The sequence below is a fragment of the Nyctereutes procyonoides genome, unplaced genomic scaffold, assembly GCF_905146905.1.
Source record: "Nyctereutes procyonoides isolate TBG_1078 unplaced genomic scaffold, NYPRO_anot_genome, whole genome shotgun sequence".
In the NCBI taxonomy this organism is placed as follows: Eukaryota; Metazoa; Chordata; class Mammalia; order Carnivora; family Canidae; genus Nyctereutes; species Nyctereutes procyonoides.
The window spans coordinates 15,916,935-15,939,985 of record NW_026575142.1 but is presented as its reverse complement, the minus strand read 5'-3'; the positions used below and the strand labels follow the sequence as shown (position 1 = coordinate 15,939,985).

At 40.9% G+C, this 23,051-nt stretch overlaps 2 protein-coding genes across 4 annotated transcripts in view; both read left to right on the top strand.

Moving 5' to 3' along the window:
- Window positions 1–1,765: 1,765 nt before the first annotated feature.
- On the top strand, window positions 1,766–14,953 carry LOC129498414 (basic proline-rich protein-like). The gene is made up of 3 exons (XM_055307746.1): window positions 1,766–1,866; window positions 13,890–14,117; window positions 14,362–14,953. The coding sequence occupies exons 1-3, from the start codon at window positions 1,766–1,768 to the stop codon at window positions 14,951–14,953; spliced, it is 921 nt and encodes a 306-aa protein (XP_055163721.1).
- ERICH2 (glutamate rich 2) overlaps window positions 14,772–23,051 on the top strand; it is a 35,053-nt gene continuing 26,773 nt past the window's right edge. Inside the window, exons 1-2 of one of the 3 annotated variants that reach the window (XM_055308172.1) lie at window positions 14,772–15,067; window positions 22,818–22,854. In XM_055308172.1, the coding sequence (XP_055164147.1) occupies window positions 22,826–22,854 (29 nt within the window). In that variant the 5' untranslated portion in view covers window positions 14,772–15,067; window positions 22,818–22,825. The remainder of the gene's footprint in view (window positions 15,068–22,817; window positions 22,855–23,051) is intronic. The other 2 variants (XM_055308171.1, XM_055308173.1) reach the window with 2 other exon arrangements.

Below are 23,051 nucleotides of genomic sequence, written 5' to 3'. Positions count from 1 at the left end.
TTCAGACAGTGTACTGGACATATCACATGTGCTTGCTTTGATTTCTTCAGGCTCACCTTTCTCCTAGTTTTGCAGCTTGCCTAGCCTGCCCTGTGTGACAACTAAGTCTGAGCTTCTGGTTCTACTGCAGGAAGCCATCAGGCCACATGCCCAGATCTGGCTTCCCCAATGGCACCAAAGGATCAGGTGAGGGATGCCTGGGTTGCTCAGTGGTTGAGTGTCTGCCTTTGGCTCAGACTGTGATCCCCGAGTCCCATATCAGGGCTCTCCATGGGGAGCCTGCTTCTCCCTCTGCCTATGTCTCTGCCTCTCTCTGTGTGTGTCTCATGAATAAATAAATAAAATCTTTTTAAAAAGAGGGGGGTGGGCAGCCCCAGTGGCTCAGTGGTTTAGCGCCCCCTGCGGCCCGGGGTGTGATCCTGGAGACCCTGGATGGAGTCCCATGTCGGCTCCATGAATGGAGCCTGCTTCTCTCTCTTCCTGTGTCTCTGCCTCTCTCTCTCTCTCTCTCTCTCTCTCTCTCTCTCTCGCTGTGTCTCTCATGAATAAATAAATAAAATCTTTTAAAAATTTTTTTAAAAAAAGAGGGGGTGTCAGGTGATACAACCTGCAAGGGGGGGATGGTATTAGTTAACTCTCTGGACAGCACATTTTGACCAATGGAAAACAGAAAACAAAGGGAGATTACAGTCACCCTTTCTGTTTTCTCCCTCTAATGGATTGTTCCAGGCATAAGATTTCCATACATTCTGTTCAAAGAGGTCCTTTGTAACTGAGTGGTCACCCATTGAGGAACCAGCTACATTTATTCATGGCACTTTATGAAGCAACAGCCAGTGCAGTACTTCAACACCTTGTGTTTACTGCCAGGGCTTTCCTGAATTTCTTCTCATTTCCTTAGTCTTGCAGAGCTGGGATGGCACATTCTAATAAAGCATTAGCCCTTAAGCTTTGCCTCAGGCTATTTTCTAGGAAAATTAGGCTAAGACAGATATTGCCGATCTTACCTATTGATTTACAGCTATGACTTAACACCATCACTCCCATCTTTCTCCCACGTTCCTATAGTTGACTCCTTGTTCTTAGTTCATCAGCTATGCTTGTAACTTTCAGTTTTGTGCTTATAACTACTTCTTTTTGCAAGCACCAGAGCCAGGATCTCTTCTCTCCGGTATTTTGGAGGACGAAGACACTGGTATCCCTTTCCTTCCTTCACCTTCCCTTTCATTCCAAACTTCTGCATCATACTTTCACATGCTTAAAGTTGATAGCATTTACATCCTGTTCTCTGATCATGATTGTCTTCTGTTATTTTCCCAAGTGCTGATTCTAAATTTGAAGCTCAATGTATAGTGCATATACTATGATGACTATCAGGTGAACAATAGATGCTCACTGAGAGTTTGCTATATTTTAGGCACTGTTCACCAAGTTGTAGGGATAAAACCATGAACAAAACAGAAAAATCCTTGCCCTTGTGGAGCTCTCATTTCAGTGGAGAGACAAAGAATAAACAAGACAAATATGTAAAATATATAGTTAATGGATAAGAACGAAGAAGAAAATAAAGCAAGGAAGGAGAACAGAAGAGTCAAGCTAAAAGGCCGAAATTTTAGGTAGGCTGGGCAGGGAAGGCTGCACCCAGAAGGTAACCTAATGGAAGTGAGGGAGAAAGACAGATGGCCATCTGGCCAAAGGCAACAGCAAAGCAAAAGGAACAGCAAGTACAAAGGCCCTGAGGCAGGAGTGTGTATATCATGTTGGGATGACGGCAAGGAAGCTCGTGTGGCTGGAGCAGAATGATCAAGGAGATGTAGAGCAGAATAAAGAAAGAGAAGAAATAGGGAGCAGATTGTATAGGGCCATGTAAGTCCTAGTGAGGACACTGGCTTTGCCGTAGGAGAGATGGGATACCTTGAGAGGGTTTTAAGCAGCGGAGTGATAGGACCTAATGTACTTTTTGACAAGATCACCCTGGAAATTGTGTTGAGAAGAGACTGAAGGGGGTGGCAATGAGGAAGCAGGAAAACTAGTTAATAGGCTATTGAAATAATCTAAGCAAGAGATGATGGTGGCTTGAATTAGAGGGGTGGCAGTGAAAAAGATTGAGAAGTGGTCAAAATCTGGGTATATGTTGAAAGTAGAACCAATATAATCAGTGAATGGTTGGATGTGGAGGGGAAAAATGGAGTTAAGAATGACTGCATGGTTTTTGACCTGAGCAACTGGAAGGGTGGAGTTGTGCCCTAATGTGATGAGGAGGATGGTGAGAAGAGTAGACTTCAAGGGAAAATATCAGGCAACCGACTGTAGCTGGTTTGGGCTGCTGTTACCTCATAACAAATCACCCAAAACCTTAGTGGCTTAACACAACAATAATGAATTGTCATGGCTCATGATTTCTGTGGGTCAGGATTCAGACAGAGTTCAGTGCAACAGTTCCTATCTAAGATTTCTCATTGAAAGTCTCCTCTTTTTAGCACTGAAAGTCCTGGTTCCTGGGGCACCCCTTCCAAGGATGCACAGAATTGCGAGTTTTGGTAATGGGTGTCAAATTTGGGCCGGGGCGGGGGTGGAGTACAAAACCCATACAAATGGCCAAAGAAATACGAATTGAAGGCAGCACTGTTTTTAGTGCCAAATGAATAGAGTATAAACTATCTGCCCAAAGTAGTCACTGATTTTTTACCCCTGACCACTGATGTTGGCAACCATGATTTTTAGTTCACAATAATAGATCACCTGTTGTTACCTCCTTTCGAGTGATAGAAGTTTACAACTCGAAGTGCACTCTGATCATGTTATTAACAGTCTATGTTTGACTTGGTCTGTGGATGAACTGTTGTGCTTTGTATTAAGATTATTGAGGCCACCTTGGAGAATCAGAATAGAGCCCCACCCAAAATTTGGCTCACATGTTGAGATTGATGCACACACCAAGAGCTATGGTAAGGTTAATGTATTTACATCATTGAAGTCTCTGGGAGAGAGCAGGACAGCCATCTCCTGTGGGCCCGAGTGCCTTGAGAGAGCAGGGAAGGGGACAGACTGGCTTGCGGTTTCTGTGTTGAGGGGGTGGATGTGGGATGAAGATTCCCAGTGTGGTATGGGTTGTGTGGTTTGAACTTCCCACCAGCACCAAAAGAGAGAAGCGTGTCGTAGCAGCTTGCCCAGATGACTGGTGGAGGTGGGCGGGGGCAGGCAGGGGATGAGGCTTAAAGCCATTGGTAGCTCAATATCAAAAATGGAGTTAGGGACCCCTGGGTGGCTCAGTGGTTGAGCGTCTACCTTTGGGTCAGGTCATGATCCCAGGGTCCTGGGATCGAGTCCTACATTGGGTTCCCCGCAGAGAGTCTGCTTCTCCCTCTGCTTATGTCTCTGCCTCTCTTTGTGTGTCTCTCATGAATAAATAAATCTTAAAAATCTTAAAAAAAAAATAGCCTCCTATTACAGAGATAGCCCTAGGTTAATTTTTAACACTGTGAATATTGTGACAATGTTTTCTAGAAGTTCAGATCATAAAAATGGGAACACCTTCTGTGTCACAAGCATGATCCAGATATCACTGAGAAAAGAAGGCTAAATGACTGTGGTGTTTTATGACAAAAGGAAAGACACACATAGCTGGGCCAGGGAAGTAAATAGCCCAGACAGGGCATGCAGTACAATATGTTAGAAAATAATTTTAGGCTGGGCATGGCAGAGGGGGAGATTGTGAAAACACACAGGAGGACTGAATCTCACAAGCCTGGTATTAGACAAGGAAAGTTAATCAAACATTTTTCTCCCAAAGGTACTAATGCTCAGTTGAAAATAGTGACCGCAGAGTTAGTCTGGGCATATCACATGGATGTACACACATTATTTTATCATTCCTTTTATGGTTTTATGGACCTGAGTGAAGTCACATTTATTGATTCACAGACTGAAACTAAAATGTTCTGTGGGGAAATTTGAAAACAGATATGTTGGTCTCTGTGTTAGGTTGCCGGAGCCACCATAATGAAGTACCACACACCAGGTGGCTTAAAACAACAAAAAAATTTTAGTTCCTCACAGTTCTGGAGACTAGCTAAGTGATATCAAAGCATCAGCAGGGTTGTGCTCCCTCTGAGGTTCTAGGGGGGAATCTGCTCCATGCCTGCCTCCTAGTTCTCATGGCTCTGGCAATCATTGGCATTCCGTGACTTGTAAGTTCATCGGTCCAGTTTCAGCCTGCATCTTCCCAAGGCAATTTTCTTTGTGTCCAAATTTCCTTCTCCTTAAAGGACATATGTCATATTAGATTCAGGGCATGCTAGTCTAGGACAATCTCAACTTGATTGCATCTGCAGAGACCCTATATATTTTTTTAAGGCTTTATTTATTTACTTGAGAGTGAGAGAGAGGAAGAGAGCACCAGCAGGGGTCAGGAGTAGGGTGAAAGGAGAAGCAGACTCCCCACTTAGCAGGGGGCCTGATGTTGGACTCGATTCCAGGACCCAGGGATCATGACCTGAGTCAGAGGCAGATGCCTAACCAACTGAGCCACCCAGGTACCCCCAAAGACCCTATTTTCAAATAAGGTCACATTCACAGCCTTCATGACTTTTGGGGGACACTATTCAACCCAGAACAGCCCCTTACAGTGTAGAGCTCGTTCTGTTGGATCCTACCAGTGATTGCGCTTTCTATAACACATTAAATAATGCATCGAATTACAGCAACAAAAAATTGTTCACTCCCTCTTAGGTATTTTAATTTGAAAAGTGGAGTCTCAAATCATTTTCTCGGTTTTTATGAAGACTTTAATAAAACTGTAGAAAACTGTAAACAAAAGACTACTGATATCTTGTTCAAATAAAAACTAGACTTTGCTCATCTATCTGCATATTCAGCAGAGAGTACAAATGTAAATCCTGGCAAATTCTATTCAGCCTATAAATCTCTATAATGTAGGCTTGATAATAGCAGAGCTGCAAGCCAACATGAATTTACATTTGACTATATTCAGTTTTACCACTACATAAAAGAAAAAATGATGTCTTAAAGGCTGCAGGCAGTTCAGAGAAATATTATCAAACACAGATTAGGAAACAAAGATTTAAAATAACCTACTTATATCATAAGACGGAAAAAATGTCATTGTTATTTTTAATTAAATTTGGATAACACCTGTTTAATTAATGCTACTGTATGTTCTTTCAAAATATCTTATGTTTACCTATCTTAAGAATACATAATAACATAGCCTATAAAATTTACCTATCCAAAATAAAGTTTAAAAAGAGATAAATTGCCACATCCAAGGACAAGAAGGAAATTATTGTGTTTTTCTCACACTTATTATTTAATTTATTGTGAGTGTTTTTCTCACACATATTATTTAATTAGTCCTATGAATTATTTCTAAATGCCATTGCTACTAGTCCTGTTTTTATGTACTTATTGTAGCATTTATGTTTATGACCATATAGTGATCTCTAACATTCTGCTTTTGAGAGTAGTATTCAAATGAAAATTAGAAAGAACTCCATTAGTTTAGACATCATTATCACATGTTTCTATTTATTTAATGAGATTTAAATCTATAGCCAGGGATACCTGGGTAGCTCAGTCGGTTAAGCATGTGTCTAAGGCTCCGGTCATGATCCCAGGGTCCTGGGATGAAGCCCCGCATTTGGCTCCCTACTCAGCAGAGAGCCTTTCTCTGCTTCTTCCCCTGCTGTGCTCGCTCTCACTCTCTCTCTGTCAAATAAATAAATAAAATCTTTTAAAAAAATAATAAATCCATAGCCAGCTGAAAAAAAAAAAAACTAGTTTGAAGCTAGTAACCGTTTTTTTAAGAGGAGGTAGACAATATTTAACATTTTATAAGATGAGGATTAATTGTAACTGAAATAAATATTTCATTATATGATTTAATAAAGTGGGTACTAACTCTGTTATTTAATAATGTACACCCAATCTGAAAGAAATCACATGAAAGCTTTATCTGTTACTTTTATCTAATGTGTCTTTTAAAACTCAGTAGTCCCAGGAATCCTGCCAGTCACACTGAAAAGAATCTGTGTTATTAATTTACAGTGATTTGCTGTTCAAAATTCTTTCCTTCTAGCTAATGACTTGGCCCTGAGGATGACTATTAAGAATAGCTAAAAAGATTTGCTAATGTTTAAATACTTTTTAAAAAGCCGTTTTTAGTGTTCATTGTTTATCATCAATCTCCTGTGGACTCTCCCCCAAGAATGCTCCATGTTCTTTACCATAGCCTGGGGGTGGAAGGAGCCAGGTCTTTCCACAAAGACTGTCACCATCCCTCTCACTACCCCACTCTACAATGTCTCACAGCTGAAAACTTTTCAAAATCTCAAAATACCCTATTTCTAAGGCTGGCTCGGGCAACCTGGGAGGCTCGGGGGTTTAGCGCCGCCTTTGGCCCAGGGCGTGATCCTGGAGACCCTGGATCAAGTCCCACATTGGGCTCCCGGTGTGGAGCCTGCTTCTCCCTCTGCCTGTGTCTCTGCCTCTCTCTCTCTCTGTCTCTCTCTCTCTCTCTCTCTGTCTCATGAATAAATAAATAAAATCTAAAAAAAAAAAATAAGGCTGACTCCACCTTAATTGACATAGATGTAGAACAGAGAAACAAAATCCACAATGTTAATGATCTCTTGATCCATCACAAAAAGGAACTGCCCTAGGATTTGGCCCAGGAGGTATTTACACCTTGGGGCCACCTCTGAGCTCTGAGATGGGTGAGAGATGTACCTTTCTTTTGTAGAGTGAGAGAAGAAGCAGAAGCATTTTAAGAAGAGTCCATACAGATGTTGAGGATCCGGTAGCTGATTCCCTTAAACTATTTTTCTTCTTGGAAAGCAACCACAGTTTGCAGACCACTAGTGTAGGAGAGGGAGAGCAGATGGACTAAGGACATGTGGCATGATGGTGGGGAAGCACTGAGGACCCCCTGAAGATTAACTGTAATGAATTTAAAATGAAACTAGTCATGTGTTTTCCATTAGCCACAGTCTGCTGGACTGATATAGGCATGAAGAAGGTAGAGAACTGGATTTAAACAGGGTTGTCGATTTAACCAAGCAAGTAGTTTTGAGAACCTAAAGATGTGATACAGTGGCCAACAGGAAAAGAGAGAGAGAGGGAGAAAGAAAAGAAAGGAAATATAATCACAGTGCATTATTAGATTCTGCAGTAACACATTTTTATATGGATTTTAGTTCCTGACTTATCATACTCTCTAGGACCAACCAGTCTGTCTAATGGTCACCTCTCCAGCCCTATTTCCTTTGGATTTAGACCTTTTTATTCTTATATTATCTTGGTAAGAGTATTTGAGGGAAAGAGGTAGGTGATAAACATGTATGTCGTTTGTCATTTTGAACAAAAAGTTCTCAAATTACATTTTAAAAGATCACTCTGGTTCTTGGAGAATGGATTTGGTAGAAGAGACAAGACTGGAAATGTAATGTCAGGATAATCTTTAGTAATCCGAGTAAAGGATGCTGGTAGCTTGGTCTAAAGTGGTAGAAGTAAAAATGAAAAAAAGGACTTGGTGTGGAGTTGTTCAGGATGTAAAACTGACATGATTGGGTTATGGAATGGAAATGGGGAATAAAAAAGGGGAATTTTCCCAGGCTTCTTGAGAATGGCTAAACTGACTAAGGTAGGGAACCTTGGGAAAGGGCGCATTTCTGGTAGAAACCTAGTTCTGTGATTTTAGAGCTATTGAACTTGAAGTATCATTGATATGCCCAAGTGAAAAGATCAAGAAGGTACGGTCATAGGAGTTTAGAGGTGAGGTCTAAGGAGGAGACACGTACTATGGAGTTATTGATGGTGTATCAAAGCACAAGCCAAATAAATAGATGAAATCTATTAGGAAATGAACACAGAGTGAAAAAAGGAAGAAGGTCATAGTATACTGTAAAAAAATGGCCATATTCTCCTCTCATCTTGGTTTGCATGATTCTTTACAATGTGATTGTTTCCCATTTGCTTTGACCAATATAATATAATGAAAATAAATGTGGGAATCTAGCCTAGATATCAAAAGGCCTTGCAGCTTCTGCTCTTGCCTTTGAAACTACCATTTTAAGCCCAGACTAGACTTCTTAATGATTAGTGACAATGAGAGGGAGGCTCAGTCAACAGCCATCACTAACCACCATATATGTAAGGTCATTTTAGATTATCCGGGCCTCAGTTCACCATTAGATGACCATAGCTGCATGAGAGACCATAGGTAAGAGCAACAGATTGATATGAAGGTCATGATCACTTACCCAAACTAATCCCAACTTGCTGACCCACGAATCACGAACAAATCAACTGTTTGCTGTGTGTGTGTGTTTTTTTTAAATATACTCTATTTTTTAGCCAGTAAGTTTTGAGATGGTTTGCTGTGCAACAATAGACCACCAATGCAGGAGCCCAGGGAAGAGTCTTGAGAAACTCCAATATTTAAATAATGAGCAATATTTAAATAATGAGCTACCCCAAAAGTGGTAGCCAGAGAGATGGGGAGAAAAATCAGAAAAGTATAGTGCCACGGCAGCGAGGAATAGATCCACAGAGATCAAGGAGTGTTTAAGAAGGAGGGAATGCAACAGGTCAAATATGGCTGAAAGGCCAAATAAGATGATATGAAAAATGCCTATTGGATTTAATTACATGAAAACCCAGGGCCATTTAGGGCAGAGGGAAAATTGGTAAGTTCAGGTTTAGACAGGCAGAGTTTGAGGTGCCTAAGAGATGTCTAAGTACATACTTAGATTATATGAGCTTGGGGCTCAGTGGAAAGTTCCTGGCTAGTCAGCATGCAGACGATAAAGCAATTAGTGTGGATGAGATCCTCAGGGGGCCCAGGCAGCCTGGCATGGGGAAGGGGTCTTGGGGGCACACCAAGACTGTGGGTGTTACACCCAGGCAGAAATCATCACACAGAAGCCCATGAATTAGGAGAACTGGGAGAAAGAGGTGTGTGAAAGCTAGAATAATAGTATTTCAAAAAGGGGTGAGATGTAACTATGTCAGATGCAGCAGGGAGCTCTAGTAAGACAAGAACCAGGAAGCACCCCCATTGAATCTGACACCATTTGCCAGAGCAGTTTCAGCAGCACGCTGTGGCCAGCAGCATGCTGAGCAAAGACTGATGTGTAAAAAGAATCCAAGCAGAGACACAAAGAGGATACTTTTAAGTGCCAAGTGTTTTGGGTTTCGACTCCTTTGTTTTAGGTGATTTGACTTAAACCTGTTTATTAACTTGGGGGTGGGTGGGATAGGGGAACTTAATTTAACAAAAAAAAACAATGGAAGGTTATACTTTGGATTTTTTTCCAACGTTTGCTTTTCTAGCTTTCATGAAAAATCGTATTTGTATTTAGTTTTTACAATATCACTCTTCATTTCAATATAGTTTGTTAAAATTCCAGATTTGTTTGCTTTTTCCATCACAATTTTTAGGTTAGCTGATTCCTGATTAAATTGCAGAGGGATAAGGGGCGCCTGGCTGGCTCAGTCAGTAGAGCTTGTGACTCTCGATCTCAGGGTTTTGAGTTCAAGCCTCATGTTTGGCATAGAGTTTGCTTAAAAAAGTTGGGGAGGGCCAAGGGATTTTTCTCACTTGGAGCTATCTTCATATCACAGAGGAACTGTCTAGTGTTCCTCCACGAGTTCCCAAATGATGCTAAGAAAATAAGTGAAATTCCCTTGTCAAATAAATCTGAGAAAGGTTATATATTTAACATCTCCTTCTGAGAGACTGACAAAGACATTAGCGTATTAAAACCTGAGACATCCTATGTTAAGCAAAAACAAACAAAAAAACCTATTTAACAGTTTAACAAATCAATTTCTCCCAGGGAAATGCTTTTTATTCTGTGTGTTATTAGCATGGCAGAAAAATTTCCCCTTAACACCAGTTTAGGAAACCCTGCCTTAGCAAATTGATCTACTGTGTTCTGTGGATTACTGTTAGGTTTTACAATACAGAAGTTCTCTTCCATCTTATCTTTATATTTAGGGATTCACTTCACCTCAGGGACTTGGAGCCTTCCCTAGACTTTCTACAGTGAAGAATAGTGGTACCACCACCAATTACCTTGGGGACTCCTTGATAACACCATGGTGAAGGGATTTAACAAAAGATTGGACAGAGAAGGGGCACCCGGGTGGCTCAATGGTTTGGGCATCTGATTCTTGATGTCGGCTCAGGTCATGATCTCAGGCTCATGGGACTGAACCCCACATGGGGCTCTGTGCTTGGTGCAGTCTGCTTGTCCATCTCCCTCTTCTTGCACCACCCCTCACACCTATATATATTCTCTCTCTCCTCCTTTCTCTGTCTCTAAAATAAATAAAATCTGAAAAAAGGTTGGACAGAGGATAAAGATGGTTGAGGAGAGGTCAGCAAGAGACAACATCTTAATTAATGTTAATGAAATTTCCTGCTCTGTGAAAGGATTGGTAATTTATTAGAAACTTTTCTATAAGGATATTATTGAGGACAAGATCAAAGTGCCTCCTCACATGTCTGGAGGAAGTGATCACTAAACTACAATTACTTTAAATTAAGACATACAAATGGAGATGGTAACATATTTTGAGTTTCCGATGAAATAATCATGACATAATCCTCACAGAAATGGATGTTCTAATTATGGACTGAAAGAGGAAAATTGTGGAGCACAGATATGTCATTGTGGCAGCGTGCAGGCTCCAGCATCACTCAGAGAAGAGCAGAAAGCAATGGGATTCATGTTGGTCCCAATATGAACCCTGACCTGGCCCGAACTGGCAACCAATCTTATCCTGCCCATCTTTTAAAGTATTGGTTAAATACAGCTAACTTTTTTTTTAAAGATTAGTATTTCAACCATACACTAGTATTTAAATTCATCCACACATCAAGAATTGGAAGACAATTATCATTAATATGAGGCCTAAAATGATGTTTTGACTCCAGGCTCCCTCTACTGTCTCTGCAATGATAGACAAACATTTTATGGCACTCTCCTGACTAGATTCTCATTTTGGGAAAGTCGAATAAACACGATTCTTGTGCAATGATAAAGGATAGCCTCAGTATGATAATCAGGAAGTTCAATATTTGGAAAAAGTTGAAAAATTATAAACTAATGAAATATTTACATAGATGGAACCATATAAAGTTGTCATTATTTGACTGTTTTTAATCCACAAATGGTCATCTTATATGGTCAACCTTATTATATATGACCATTTAATTGTCAAAGATTAGTAAGGAGTGTGTGTGTGTGTGTGTGTGTGTGTATGAGGGAGTGGTTATTGCTTTTAATCTCTACTATGAAATTCCCTAAATAGATTGGTTAATTTACATTATGCTTCTTGACCAAAATTAACTACAGGATATGTCAACTCTAGTGTCTTACATACAATATACTATATCCTATGACTTGGATTGGAAGAAAGAAATCTGCCTTAAGTTAAAAAGTGTGAAGATACAAAATGTTTCACACGGGAAAGTAAATGAAAGAGATGTAGAAAAGCCTTCTGTTTACAAAAGGAAAGCTGGAAATAAAATAGTTAACATTTTAACTGTGAAAGGAGGAAGTAGGGCAATTTGCATATACTTCAAACAATCTCACACTATTGTGAAAACCTGCAAATCCTGGAAAGAATTAGAGGTAAAAGCCAAAGTCAATACACTTCAAATACCCTTGATGTTTCATAGTCACTAACAAGAAAGCATCTTCTGAGTAAGTTCACACTTGGCACAAAATAAATATTAATTCAGTTGTTGGTAATTTTCCAAAAAGTTAATATTTTACAGTTCAGAATTTTATTTCTTAAGTCTGCCTTTGAAGTTGGGAAAATGCTTTTTGAAGTTCTGTTTTCATCGTCCTAGGAATTTAGTCGAAGAATGAAAGATGCTATCAAAGATTTATTACAAAGATGTTCATCAAAACCTTATTTTTGTAGTCACTGTCCACTACTTTACTTTTTATGCCTAGCATAGTGCCTAAAATATAGCAAGCACTCAATAAATGTTCTTGAAAGAAAGAATTACAGGAGAAAAGTTGGAAATTTCTGCATTGGGGAACTGATTGAATAAATTATGAATTGTGGCTTATACATATTATATAACATTATATGGCCATTAAAAATGTTTTGAAGACTCTTTAAAGTCATCAGGGAAATGTTAAGACTTGCTTGAAAAGAATGTTAAGCAAAGAGAGATGCTAACAATATGTACATTAATACAAACTTTATAAATATATGCACACAAAAAGGCTAGAAGGAGAGAAGAAATGATTGAAGTGGTTTTTGTTTTTTTCTTTGTGCCTCTCTGTATGTTGCAAATTTTCAATCATGAACATGTATTACTTTTGTAATCAGAAAAACAAATGTCAAACATTTTTATGATGTTCTGCTAACATTCTGATCTGTAATAAAAATGTATCTATTAAAAAGAGATGGAGAGATTTACATGGAGTGTAAAAAAAATTAAAAACATGGAGTATAATAAGAGATAGTTGTTATGGGATGGTTCAGTATTTGTATGGGTGTTTGACTTTGTCCCTTCACTTTATTAGAACAAATCCTCACTGCACAGATCCTTTGGATAATTTATTCAGTGGCCTGAATGCAGGAGCCAGAACTAAACTATGCTCTACTTTTGAGTATTACACCAATGATAACATCTACACAAAGGTTATAGAGGGAGGTGAATTATTTCTGAAGTTTTGCAAGGATGAGATGTGATATTTTTCATCAGAGAGAAATAAAATAACCATCATGGGTTCAAATAGACGCTTTACTTGAATGACCTTTAATCCTTACAGCTATCCTGGAAATAGGTACTTTTATTCATACCACCACAGTAGAAGAAAAATAGCTAAGATTTATTAATCAATTGTCATGTGCCATACTCTATCAGAGGCTTATTTTCTCTCATTTCATATTCTAAGCTACCAGGGCAAGTAGGGTTATTATTCCCATTTTGAAAATGAAGACCCTGAGGCCCAAGATGGAAGCCAGATCTGTCTAACTCATCCTCCGTGGGGAGAAAATATTTACAGACATTTTCATCTATCTTATTATTTTTATTTTATTTTTTTAATATTTAATTTATTTATTCATGAGAGACACACAGAGAGAGAGAGGCTGAGATACAGAGGGAGAAGCAGGCTCCATGCAGGGAGCCTGTTATGGGACTTGATCCCAGGTTTCCAGAATCACGCCCTGGGCCCAAGGTGGCGCTAAACCGATGAGCCCCCCACGGATCCCCTCATCTATCAATACTAAGCAATTCATCAAAACTAATTTTTAAAGGTATTGATAGAAAAATATAATGAATTTCCCTTTGTCTTGATTGAATGAAAAGTCTTCAAACTTAAAACATCAGCTATGTAACGGCGCTCCTCTAATAGTGAGGATAGTGATTTTCTGTCTTTATCAAACTGGGTATTTGTCAATAACTCATTGAGTTCTTTAAAAAAAACTTCCATTCTGGCTTTTTTTTTTTTTTTGTCTCCTTCCCTCCATCCAGGAATCCAAGGAGAATGAGTGAACCTGGACAGATGATTAAGATAAATATAACTGAATTTCTATGTACCCTTGGTTCCTGAAATGGTCCTAGTGGTTCTATTTTGATGAGGATGATAAAAACCTACCATTTCTGAAGCACTTTTTGTTTTTTTAAATTTTTTTCAAAGATTATATTTATTTATTCATGAGAGACACAGGAAGAGGGAGAAACAGGCTCCACCCCCGGAGCCCGACGTGGGGCTCGATCCCAGGTCTCCAGGGTCACGCCCTGGGCTGAAGGCGGCGCTAACCCGCTGAGCCACCCGGGCTGCCCTGAAACATCTTTTAAACGCCAGATGTTTTGTTTTATATTTTGTCGTTTGAAGCAAACAATCATCTACCAAAGTACATATTCCCAAGAAGGTACCTAACCCTAGAGGTTATACAGCGATTATACCTCATATCATGTGGCTACTTAGTGAAATTCGATTCCAGATTGGATTCCCACAAACGGGCATCCTTCAGAACCTGTTGCCTAGCAACAAGCCCATCGGACACTTCCTGATCCCAAGCGGAGAAAAGCAACAAATTCCTTCCTGGAAGCCAAGCTTGCGGTACAATTAGAATTTTCTAAGAGAAGTTCCCTCACCCCCTTTTGTGACCAAAACCTCCCACTGGCCGAGGTCCGTTTCATATCCCAGGAGTTGGATAGAAACTCGATTCGGGAAATCCGTAATTTTCTCGGGGCGACCTCAAGTCGGGGATCAAGTGCCGCAGGCGACGTTTGTTTATCCGCATCCAGAGATAAGCTTCTGTCTCCCAACTCGAGACTCCTTTCACTCCACAAGTTTAAAACAGGAGCGAGGCCACCCCGCCCTGTCCCCGGTGCCCCCCAGAACAGGATCCGGAACGGACGACGGCGTCCCGGGCGCCCTCCTTCCTTCCCTTCGCCGAGGAACGGGCGCGCGCGCCCCCGACGTGCGGCGCCACGGAACTGCCGGGCGCCCCCGAGCCCGGGCCTCTCGCCCCGCCCCCCGGGCTCGCGGCTGCCACGCCCCACCCGCCACCGCCCGCCCGCCCCCGAGCTCCCGGCCGCTCCGCCCCCGCCCCCGCCGTGGCTCCCCGGGCCTGCTCCGGCCCCGCCCCCTCCGCCGGGCCCGGAACTTGCCCCGCCTCCTCAGGCTTTCCTCACCGCCCGCGGGAGGCTCCGCGCCGCCGCTTCCCCGCGCCCGGCGCCCGCCCAGCTACCCCGGCGCATCCCGCCTCCTCCCCGCCCCTCAGCGGCACTCGGAGCTCGCCCCGCCTCCGCCCTGCGCGCTCCGCCTCGGCCTCCCGCTGCTGCCCCGGCTCCCGCCGGCCGCCCGCCGACCCGTCTCCGTGGCGACGCTGCGTCCGGGGCGCCCCGCCCGGAACCCCGCGCGAGTGTGAGCCCTGCGGACCAGCGGTGTGAGAGGCCCCGCGGCGGCTGCGGGTCGCCTCTCCCCACCCTCGCGTGCAGACCCGTGAACTCGCACACCGGTCCGGGCCCCGGAGCTCCGCGGCTGCCCGAGCGGCGCGCGGAAAGGTAGGACCCGCGCGGCGGGGGTGCGCCTCCAGCGTGGCTGCCTCCTCTGGCTGTGGGCGGGCCCTCGGGAGGGGATGTAGCGTCTGTGTCTACGCGGGGGTGAGTGATAACTGAGCAGTTCTGGGGTGTGTCGTTTTTTTTAAGATTTTGTTTATTCTTGAGAGACCCAGGCAGAGGGAGAAGCAGGCTCCCTGCGGGGAGCCCGATGTGGGACTCGATCCCGTGACCCCGGGATCACGACCTGAGCGGAAGGCAGACGCTCAGCCACTGAGCCGCCCGGGCGCCCCGGCTGGGCAGTTGACAGCCGGTCTACACCACATTCTCTGACTTGCCCTTTCGCCTGCGCCAAGTGCCTCACGCTCCCCCCCACCAAAACAGTGAAATTAGCTTTGTTGCATCTCAGAGCTTCCAGCTACTTCTCTCCATCCCTGCCCCCTACACCTACCTCCTTTAACACACACACACACACACACACACACACACACACACGCAAACTTTTTTTTCTTTTATCTGTTTTTTTTTCTTTTTTGGGAAACAGCTTAATGACCAGTAGGAGCCAGCGTTCACTGACTGTACTTAATATTGTCATTACTTGCTAGACATAACTTGGCCATAAAGAATTCTTGTGGAATTGGGACAAATCATTGAGCCTCCCCTGGCCTCCTTTTCATCTTACGTAAAACGAGGGGCCAACAGTGGATCACTTCTAAGGTCCAGTCTTCAGCCTTGTGTGAGGTGACAAAATTGACTTGAGATTTCCAAAATCAAGATATATGGCCTTTGATTACTCAAACTACTCTGCACTGCGCAGCTGTGGCACTTAAATTAACACAGGGCATGATTATAAATTTATCATTTGATTTTCCAGAGGGCATTAGGTGAATTGGACCTAATGGACCCCAAGAGACCCCTGGGTGTGGCTTTTTTTTTTTTAAGATTTTATTTATTTATTCATGAGAGACACACAGAGAGAAGGAGGAAGAAGCAGGCTTCATGCAGTGTGGGATTCAATCCCGGGACTCCGGGATCACGCCCTGGGCAGAAGGCAGGCGCTTAACTGCTGAGCCACCCAGGGATCCGCTGGATGTGGCTTTTTAAAAATAAATCTGAAAAAGACATTGAAAATGTCTTTTGTTTCATTCTCCTAAAAACCAAATGCAGTGATCCCCAAATCCACCTTATTTATTTATTTTTAATCTCAGGAAAACAAAGTTAAGATTTTTTCCAGAGGTGAATTCCAATACCTTTAGGGATCCCATTGCACTACTCCAGAATTCTAGAGCTTCCTGTGACCACCTCTCACCACCACCATTTGAGCTAAATGTTCAGTGTCCCCCCCCCCCCACTCCCCTTCATGGCTCCATTCAATCTCAGGTGTGCACTCAGAACTGGCTTTTCTTAGAGTTCACCTTCAGCAGTGTTCTTGCTTGGTGGTAGGTAATAATAGGTAATAGTTGTAGCAATTATAATTGTAGTAGGAGATAGGTGCTATTATTTATTATTGGCTATTTATATTAATCTTCACAATAACTCTATGAGGTAGGTCGTATTTTTATCCTCATTTTATAGTTGAGGAAATTGAATCAGAGGTTAAGGACCTGGCTTGAATTCACTAACAATTTGCTGAGATTTGAACATAGACAATCTGATTCAGCAGTCTGGGCTCCTAGCTCGACATTATGCTGTAAGGAAATATATAAAATTTGTATGTAGTCACTTTTTTAAAAAGATATTTTATTCGTGAGAGAGAGAGAGAGAAGAGAGAGAGAGAGAGAGAGAGAGAGAGAAAGCAAGCACAGGCAGGGGGAGAGGCAGAGGGAGCAGCAGACTCCCCCGCTGAGCTGGGAGCCCAGCACAGGGCTCTATCCCAGGACTTGGAGATCACCACCTGAGCTGAAGGCAGTCACCTAACCATCTGAGCTACCCAGGCACCCCTATATGTGGTCTTTTTAAAATATGAATGTAAATGATAGATGACCATTGAAACCATTTTTATACACATTTGAGACTATGCAATGAAGATTGCCCCCAAATCCTCTTGTGCCCACACCAGGCTCCCCTGGGATGGAGGATGGTGATTAATTAGCTCTGTCTTCTCATCACCGTTGCAGGGCCTGAGCATGTAACTAATTCCTTCTTTGCCTATTAAAATACTAGGTGGCTTATAAAGACAAACAGCCCGAAAGGATAAAATAATTGCACAGATGGGGTGGTGGAAAATGTATACATCTTCCAATATTACAAGAGAAACCCAAAATGAGAATTTTGTGAAATCTGAATTTTGAATGCTGGTAACTCATTTTATGGAAGGTTTTTTAAGACCTATAGAATCCAAATAAAAACTATCTGGCCCTATTGGCTGGTTAGTGACTATTTACCTAGAAGAATAAGGGAATGGATGTTTTATGTTCTTTTTTTAGTACTAAGTCCTTATAATCTGGTGTGCGTGTCTTAAATGGAACCAGTCACATTTCAGGTGTTCAACAGCTACATGTGTCTAGTGGCTACCATATTGGCTAGCAAAGATCTAGTTTAATACTTTCTTTTGGGGCAGCCGGGGTGGCTTAGTGGTTTAGTGCCACCTTCAGCCCAGGGCCTGATCCTGGAGACCCAGAATCAAGTCCCACGTCGGGCTCCCTGCATAGAGCCTGCTTCTCCCTCTGCCTGTGTCTCTGCCTCTCTCTCTCTCTCTCTCTCTGTCTTTCTCTCTCATGAATAGATAAATAAAAATCTTAAAATAAAACATTAAAAAATTTCTTTTTTTTTTTAAAGATTGTACTTATTTATTCATGAGAGACACACACAGAGAGAGGCAGAGGGAGAAGCAGGCTCCATGCAGGGACCACAAGGTGGGACTTGATCCGGGGTCTCCAGGATCACACCCTGGGCTGAAGGTGGTGTTAAACCGCTGAGCCACCCGGGCTGCCCCCCATAAACACTTTCTTTTGCTTTCTTCCTTCCTATCTAACAACTATTTATCGAGCACCAGTGTATGTGGTACTTGAATTTTTCTGAGCTTTGTACCCAAAAAAACCTTAGCTGAACTAATTGGGCCTTTGACTGAGGTTTTTGTTGAGAGAGTCAATTTTTCCAAAAGCCTACAACTATATCACATAAAACTCCTGTTTTGTACCACATGTGGAAAAATCTTTCTGCAATGAGAGGGAAGAATGAGGCCCACCTGCAGGGAGAAGCCAAAATGAACAAGGGAAGCCCCCATGCCCCTTGAACACAGCTGTATCTAGTGTTCTGACACAGTTGGGTATTTAACACTCGGATTCTATGAGCCAACACTTCTTCTTTTGCCTAAGTTAACTTGAGTATAGTTTCTGTAACTTAAACTAAGAATTAATATCTGTTAGCCTTACTAATATAGCTAAGAAACGAAGAACGAAGCCCTTTCTGTTAGAAATGAACCCGTAATGACCCCCACCCTGACCCTCAAAGTACATTTTAATTTGCAAAATAGAATATTTTCAAACATATGATCACATAATTATGCCTATATAAATCACTTTGTCATGTAAATTTTATATATTTATTTAATGGGATACATTTATCTTCCAATTAATACTATCTATCTTTCTATATCAGTCATTCAGTATTTTTTTCTTAATAAAAATAAATCTATATCTGCTTTCCCCCAAACTCTTCTCAGAATCATCCCTCCTAATTCTTTGGGCCTTTCTTTTTAATTATAAGAGCATTCTAAGCCAGGTAAGTTACTTATATCATTCCAATGGTTTTATTTATTTTTTTTTTAATTTTTTTATTTATGATAGTCACAGAGAGAGAGAGAGAGAGAGAGGCAGAGACACAGGCAGAGGGAGAAGCAGGCTCCATGCACCGGGAGCCTGACGTGGGATTCGATCCCAGGTCTCCAGGATCGCGCCCTGGGCCAAAGGCAGGCGCCAAACCGCTGCGCCACCCAGGGATCCCTCCAATGGTTTTATTCATTCACTCAATATCTGGGTGCCTTTAAAATGGAATGGGACCCACACTCATGAAAGAACCAGTTTGTGCTCTCCAGAAACTTCTATCCTGGTAATGTAATCATTCCACCATTCTGTAGTTATCTGTCTACATATTGCTTTTGGGCATTTCCTTGACTAATTCTTTTACTCCACTTCTTAAATGTTGGTATTTCCCAGGATTTTATCTTTGGCCTTGTCTTATTCTACGTGGGCCATGCCATCCATTCCCACTTGTTCCCAGCTATCCCACATATCATCTTTTCTCTTGAGTTGTAACTCTCTTTAATAGAATTGAAGAGCACTTGACTTCAGATGATGTACAGACATCTATAACTCAGAATTTCCCCCAAACAAATTCATTATCCACCCCCCAAGAATGTTCCTTCACTGGTCCATTCATCCTAGTTATCCACATTAGAACCATTAACTCTTTTCTTCTCCCTCACTTCTATGTCTGCTAAGCCTTAGTTTTACCTCTCTTTTGGGTACCTTCCCAAGGGTACCTTCCTGGCTTTGTACATCATCTTTTTTCCCTGGACTAGGGTTTGGCAAATTTTTTCTATAAAGGGCCAGATAATATGTATTTTAGGCTTTGTAGGCCATACAGTCTTTGTTGAAACCATTCAACAATGTCGTTGTAGCCTGAAAGCTGCCATTGACAATGTACAAACAAACAAGCATGTCTGTATTTCAATAAAACTTCATTTATAAAAGTAGGCAATGAGTCATATTTGACTCATTTGACTCATGGCTATAGTTTGGCAGCCCTTGCTCTGGATTATTGCAGTGGCTTTGTAACTGGTTTCCCTACCTTCCCTTTTCTCTCAGGTTTACCCTCCACAGAATTTCTTTTCTTTTTTTCTTTTTCTTTTCTTTTCTTTTTTTTTTTCAGAATTTCTTTTCTAAGATAGAACTAATCATGTGATTGTTCTTCAGAGCCTTGGTTTGCTTTCCTTTGACTACTGGTTGAAACCCCAGATCCTTTGCACATGATAATTATGACTTAACAAGTTTGCTTCCATTATATATATCCAACTCTATCCATTTTCTAAGACCTTGCTAGACTGTTTGTCCCCATCTGTTGAGTGCCTACCTGGCTAAATGAATGTCACCGTCATTGTGAAGCTTGACTCTTGCTTCTCATAGCAGGTAGAATGATATCATATTCTAGGGGTACTTGTGGAAATCATACCTAGGGGAATATAGCAAACTTGGAAGAAGTTAAGTGACCTACTGAAGCTTACATGGGAAGTGGTAGGACTGAGCCACATGAATCCAGTCTCTTTCACTAAAGAGCCCTGACTCTTGAGTATAACTCTGTACTGCCCCTGCCCCACAGAATTCAATTTTATGAAAGGATATTAAATGGACATTTTCTAGGTAGTGATAAATCCAGACCTAGCAGAGCCTGTGTTTCCATCAAAGGCTGGGATCTGCCCATTCTAGGTTTTTCTTTTGCCAGAAGAAAATGGGAGAATTTTATGTACTGATGTTTCATCCAGGTAAAGGGTAGAATGTAGCAATTCGTAAAGATCCTAGAGCTAGAAAAGGGAGAATATACATATAAAGGGGATATCTCCTCAGACATATGGGTATCCACAGGATTGTGGAAATCTGTGAAAAGTACCTCTCAGGACAGGTCATCTTGGATTTCTTTTGTTAGAGCCCTATTTGGTTCATTATTGCATTGTTTCCACTTTTGCACTCTACTGCCTAGAGAAGTACGGCATTTATCCTAGAGTTTGGTCTTCTGAAACTGTTGTTTTTAAGATTTTATTTATATTTATTTATTTAGAGGGAAAGAGTGCTCATGGCAGGGGTGGGGTGGGTGGGGATTGGGGAGAGCAGAGGAGAGGGAGAGAGAATCTCAAATAGACTCCGTTCTGAGTGCCCAGAGGATGCTACTAGGCTCCATCTCCGGACCCTGAGGTCCTGACCCTGAGGTCCTGACCTGAAATCAAGAGACAGATGCTTAACCAACTGAGCCACCCAGGCACTCCTGGCCTTCTGTAACTGATTTTCCCAAAAAAGATGCCTTGCTTTTTTGATGGACTTTTAGCTCTCTCTGAATTTCTCAGAGGGATAATCAGGTTAATAACATATGTAATATCTGGTTTGATGAGGATTCCCCAGAAAACAAAGCCTGAGGCAAATGTTTACATACCAAGTGCTTTATTCCAGAGTGCAAATCAGTACAAGGGAGATTTAAAAAGAGAAAAACTTAATACAAAATAGAAGCTTCTCTTTTATTGTCCACAGTTCTGGCCCTCAATTTAGTATTCCAGAAATCCCTAGTATGTACTACTACTAATTTTTAAAGTCTTGTTTGGGATGTGGAGACAGCAAGTGTTGAGGGAGGAGAGGGCAAGTGAATTGTTATTTATGAAAAATGTAATTGTAGTCTCTATCATACTTAAAAACCCTTAAAAGTTGATTTTTCTCTTTACAATTAAATTTACCCAAATATATAAAGGGCTAAGTTATCAGAAAATCTATATAGGGTAATCTAAGTAAGAAAGGTAAACATTCACAAAGAAAACATTATAATTTGAAAGTATTAATAAGTACATAGGGGAACTTGTAAGAATTGTATTTTAAAATGTTATTTTTGAAGAAAATCAAAGGTTAATTTCTAAATGTATTTATTGGAATGACATTTTATTTAAAATACTCTTATCTTGAAATACCATGGAAAAATTTCTTGTTCAGGCTCAAGTACACTGTTTTTCACACTGATGAACTGGAATGTGGCAGATAGTTTTGTTTATATCGTTTTATTTTGTTAAAGTAGGGAAGAAAAGTGGTGCTGTATACATGAGCCAAGCTGAATTTATGATTTCTAGGGTCAGCTCAGTTAGAAAGGGGAGTCCTGAACCTACTGTTGATTGTATTTGGATCTGAATCTAGAGTCCAAGTTATGTAAAACCACACAGAAACAGAGAATTAGAGGCTAACTTAATATATCACTTTTCTAACATGCAAAATTATTCCTATAGCTCTTTTTACATAAGCTCCAAGGTAAAAATGGGAAGAAGAGGAAGGGTTAATTTCTCTAGACCTTTTTAAAAACAATCTCATAATCCAAAAGAAGAAGATTTTTCAGTTAGGATGGAAGCGACGCTACTAAATAAAAAAACCAAAATATTTGATATCCTTCTGACAGAATTCTGCATTATTTTATTTATAGTCTAAATTTATACAGTATTTAAAGACTTAGGAAGTTAATATTTTGTTTTTTGCAAGAATTATCTAGACAAGACATATTGTAAAGATAAGACTGTGTAAACTATTTTTAGGATGCTTTAGATCTCTTTTACCATCAATTTACATAGTTTTCAAATAATTGGCTTTAGTATAAAATTACCATTTCAGCCTAAATAATAGAAATGTTTATATAAAGGCTATGCATAAATTATTTCAAATACCTCAAACTAAAATAATAATGATAATGCTAGTTTTTATTTTTGCTTTTATTTTAGGTACCAAAATAGAGTTTTTATTTTTGCTTTTATTTTAGGTACCAAATGCAGATTGCTAGTGTTTGACCCAAAGGGTAAATGATTCATTACTTAAAAGGAATGTTTCATCATCATTTTGTCCTAAATATTAAGAAGATAGTCTACTGGAGTGACTGAATGTGAGGTCTTAGCAGTTAAATCCTTTATTATATTACTTGTCATTCAAAAAATGCTTAAGTGTATTTGCTGATCAGAAATTTCTGTTAACAACATCACTACAGATAAAATACTGAGTTGGGTTTTTTTCTTCTCTTTCAGAAAAAGTGATGGTTGAACCAAATGAAGCAATGTCAGAGTAAGAAGATGTCTCTGGTTGTGCAGCTGATCTATCACATGCCTCTTAAGCAATTAGAACTACATAATGCAATCATTTGTCACCCAATTAAATTTGAAAGGCCAGAAACGCATGGATTAGCACTTTAGCTTTTGCTTCAATCAAAGCAATTGTTACTTAGATAAAAGAACATTTAAAATGAAAAATGAATTTTGATA

Coding starts and splice junctions, on each gene's coding strand:
- LOC129498414 (XM_055307746.1), top strand. CDS start 1,766: ATGACGGCAAGGAAGCTCGTGTGGCTGGAGCAGAATGATCAAGGAGAT. Junction 1,867..13,889: donor AGCAGATTGTATAGGGCCAT/GTAAGTCCTAGT, acceptor TGTCGTTTGAAG/CAAACAATCATCTACCAAAG. Junction 14,118..14,361: donor TCCTGGAAGCCAAGCTTGCG/GTACAATTAGAA, acceptor AGTTTAAAACAG/GAGCGAGGCCACCCCGCCCT.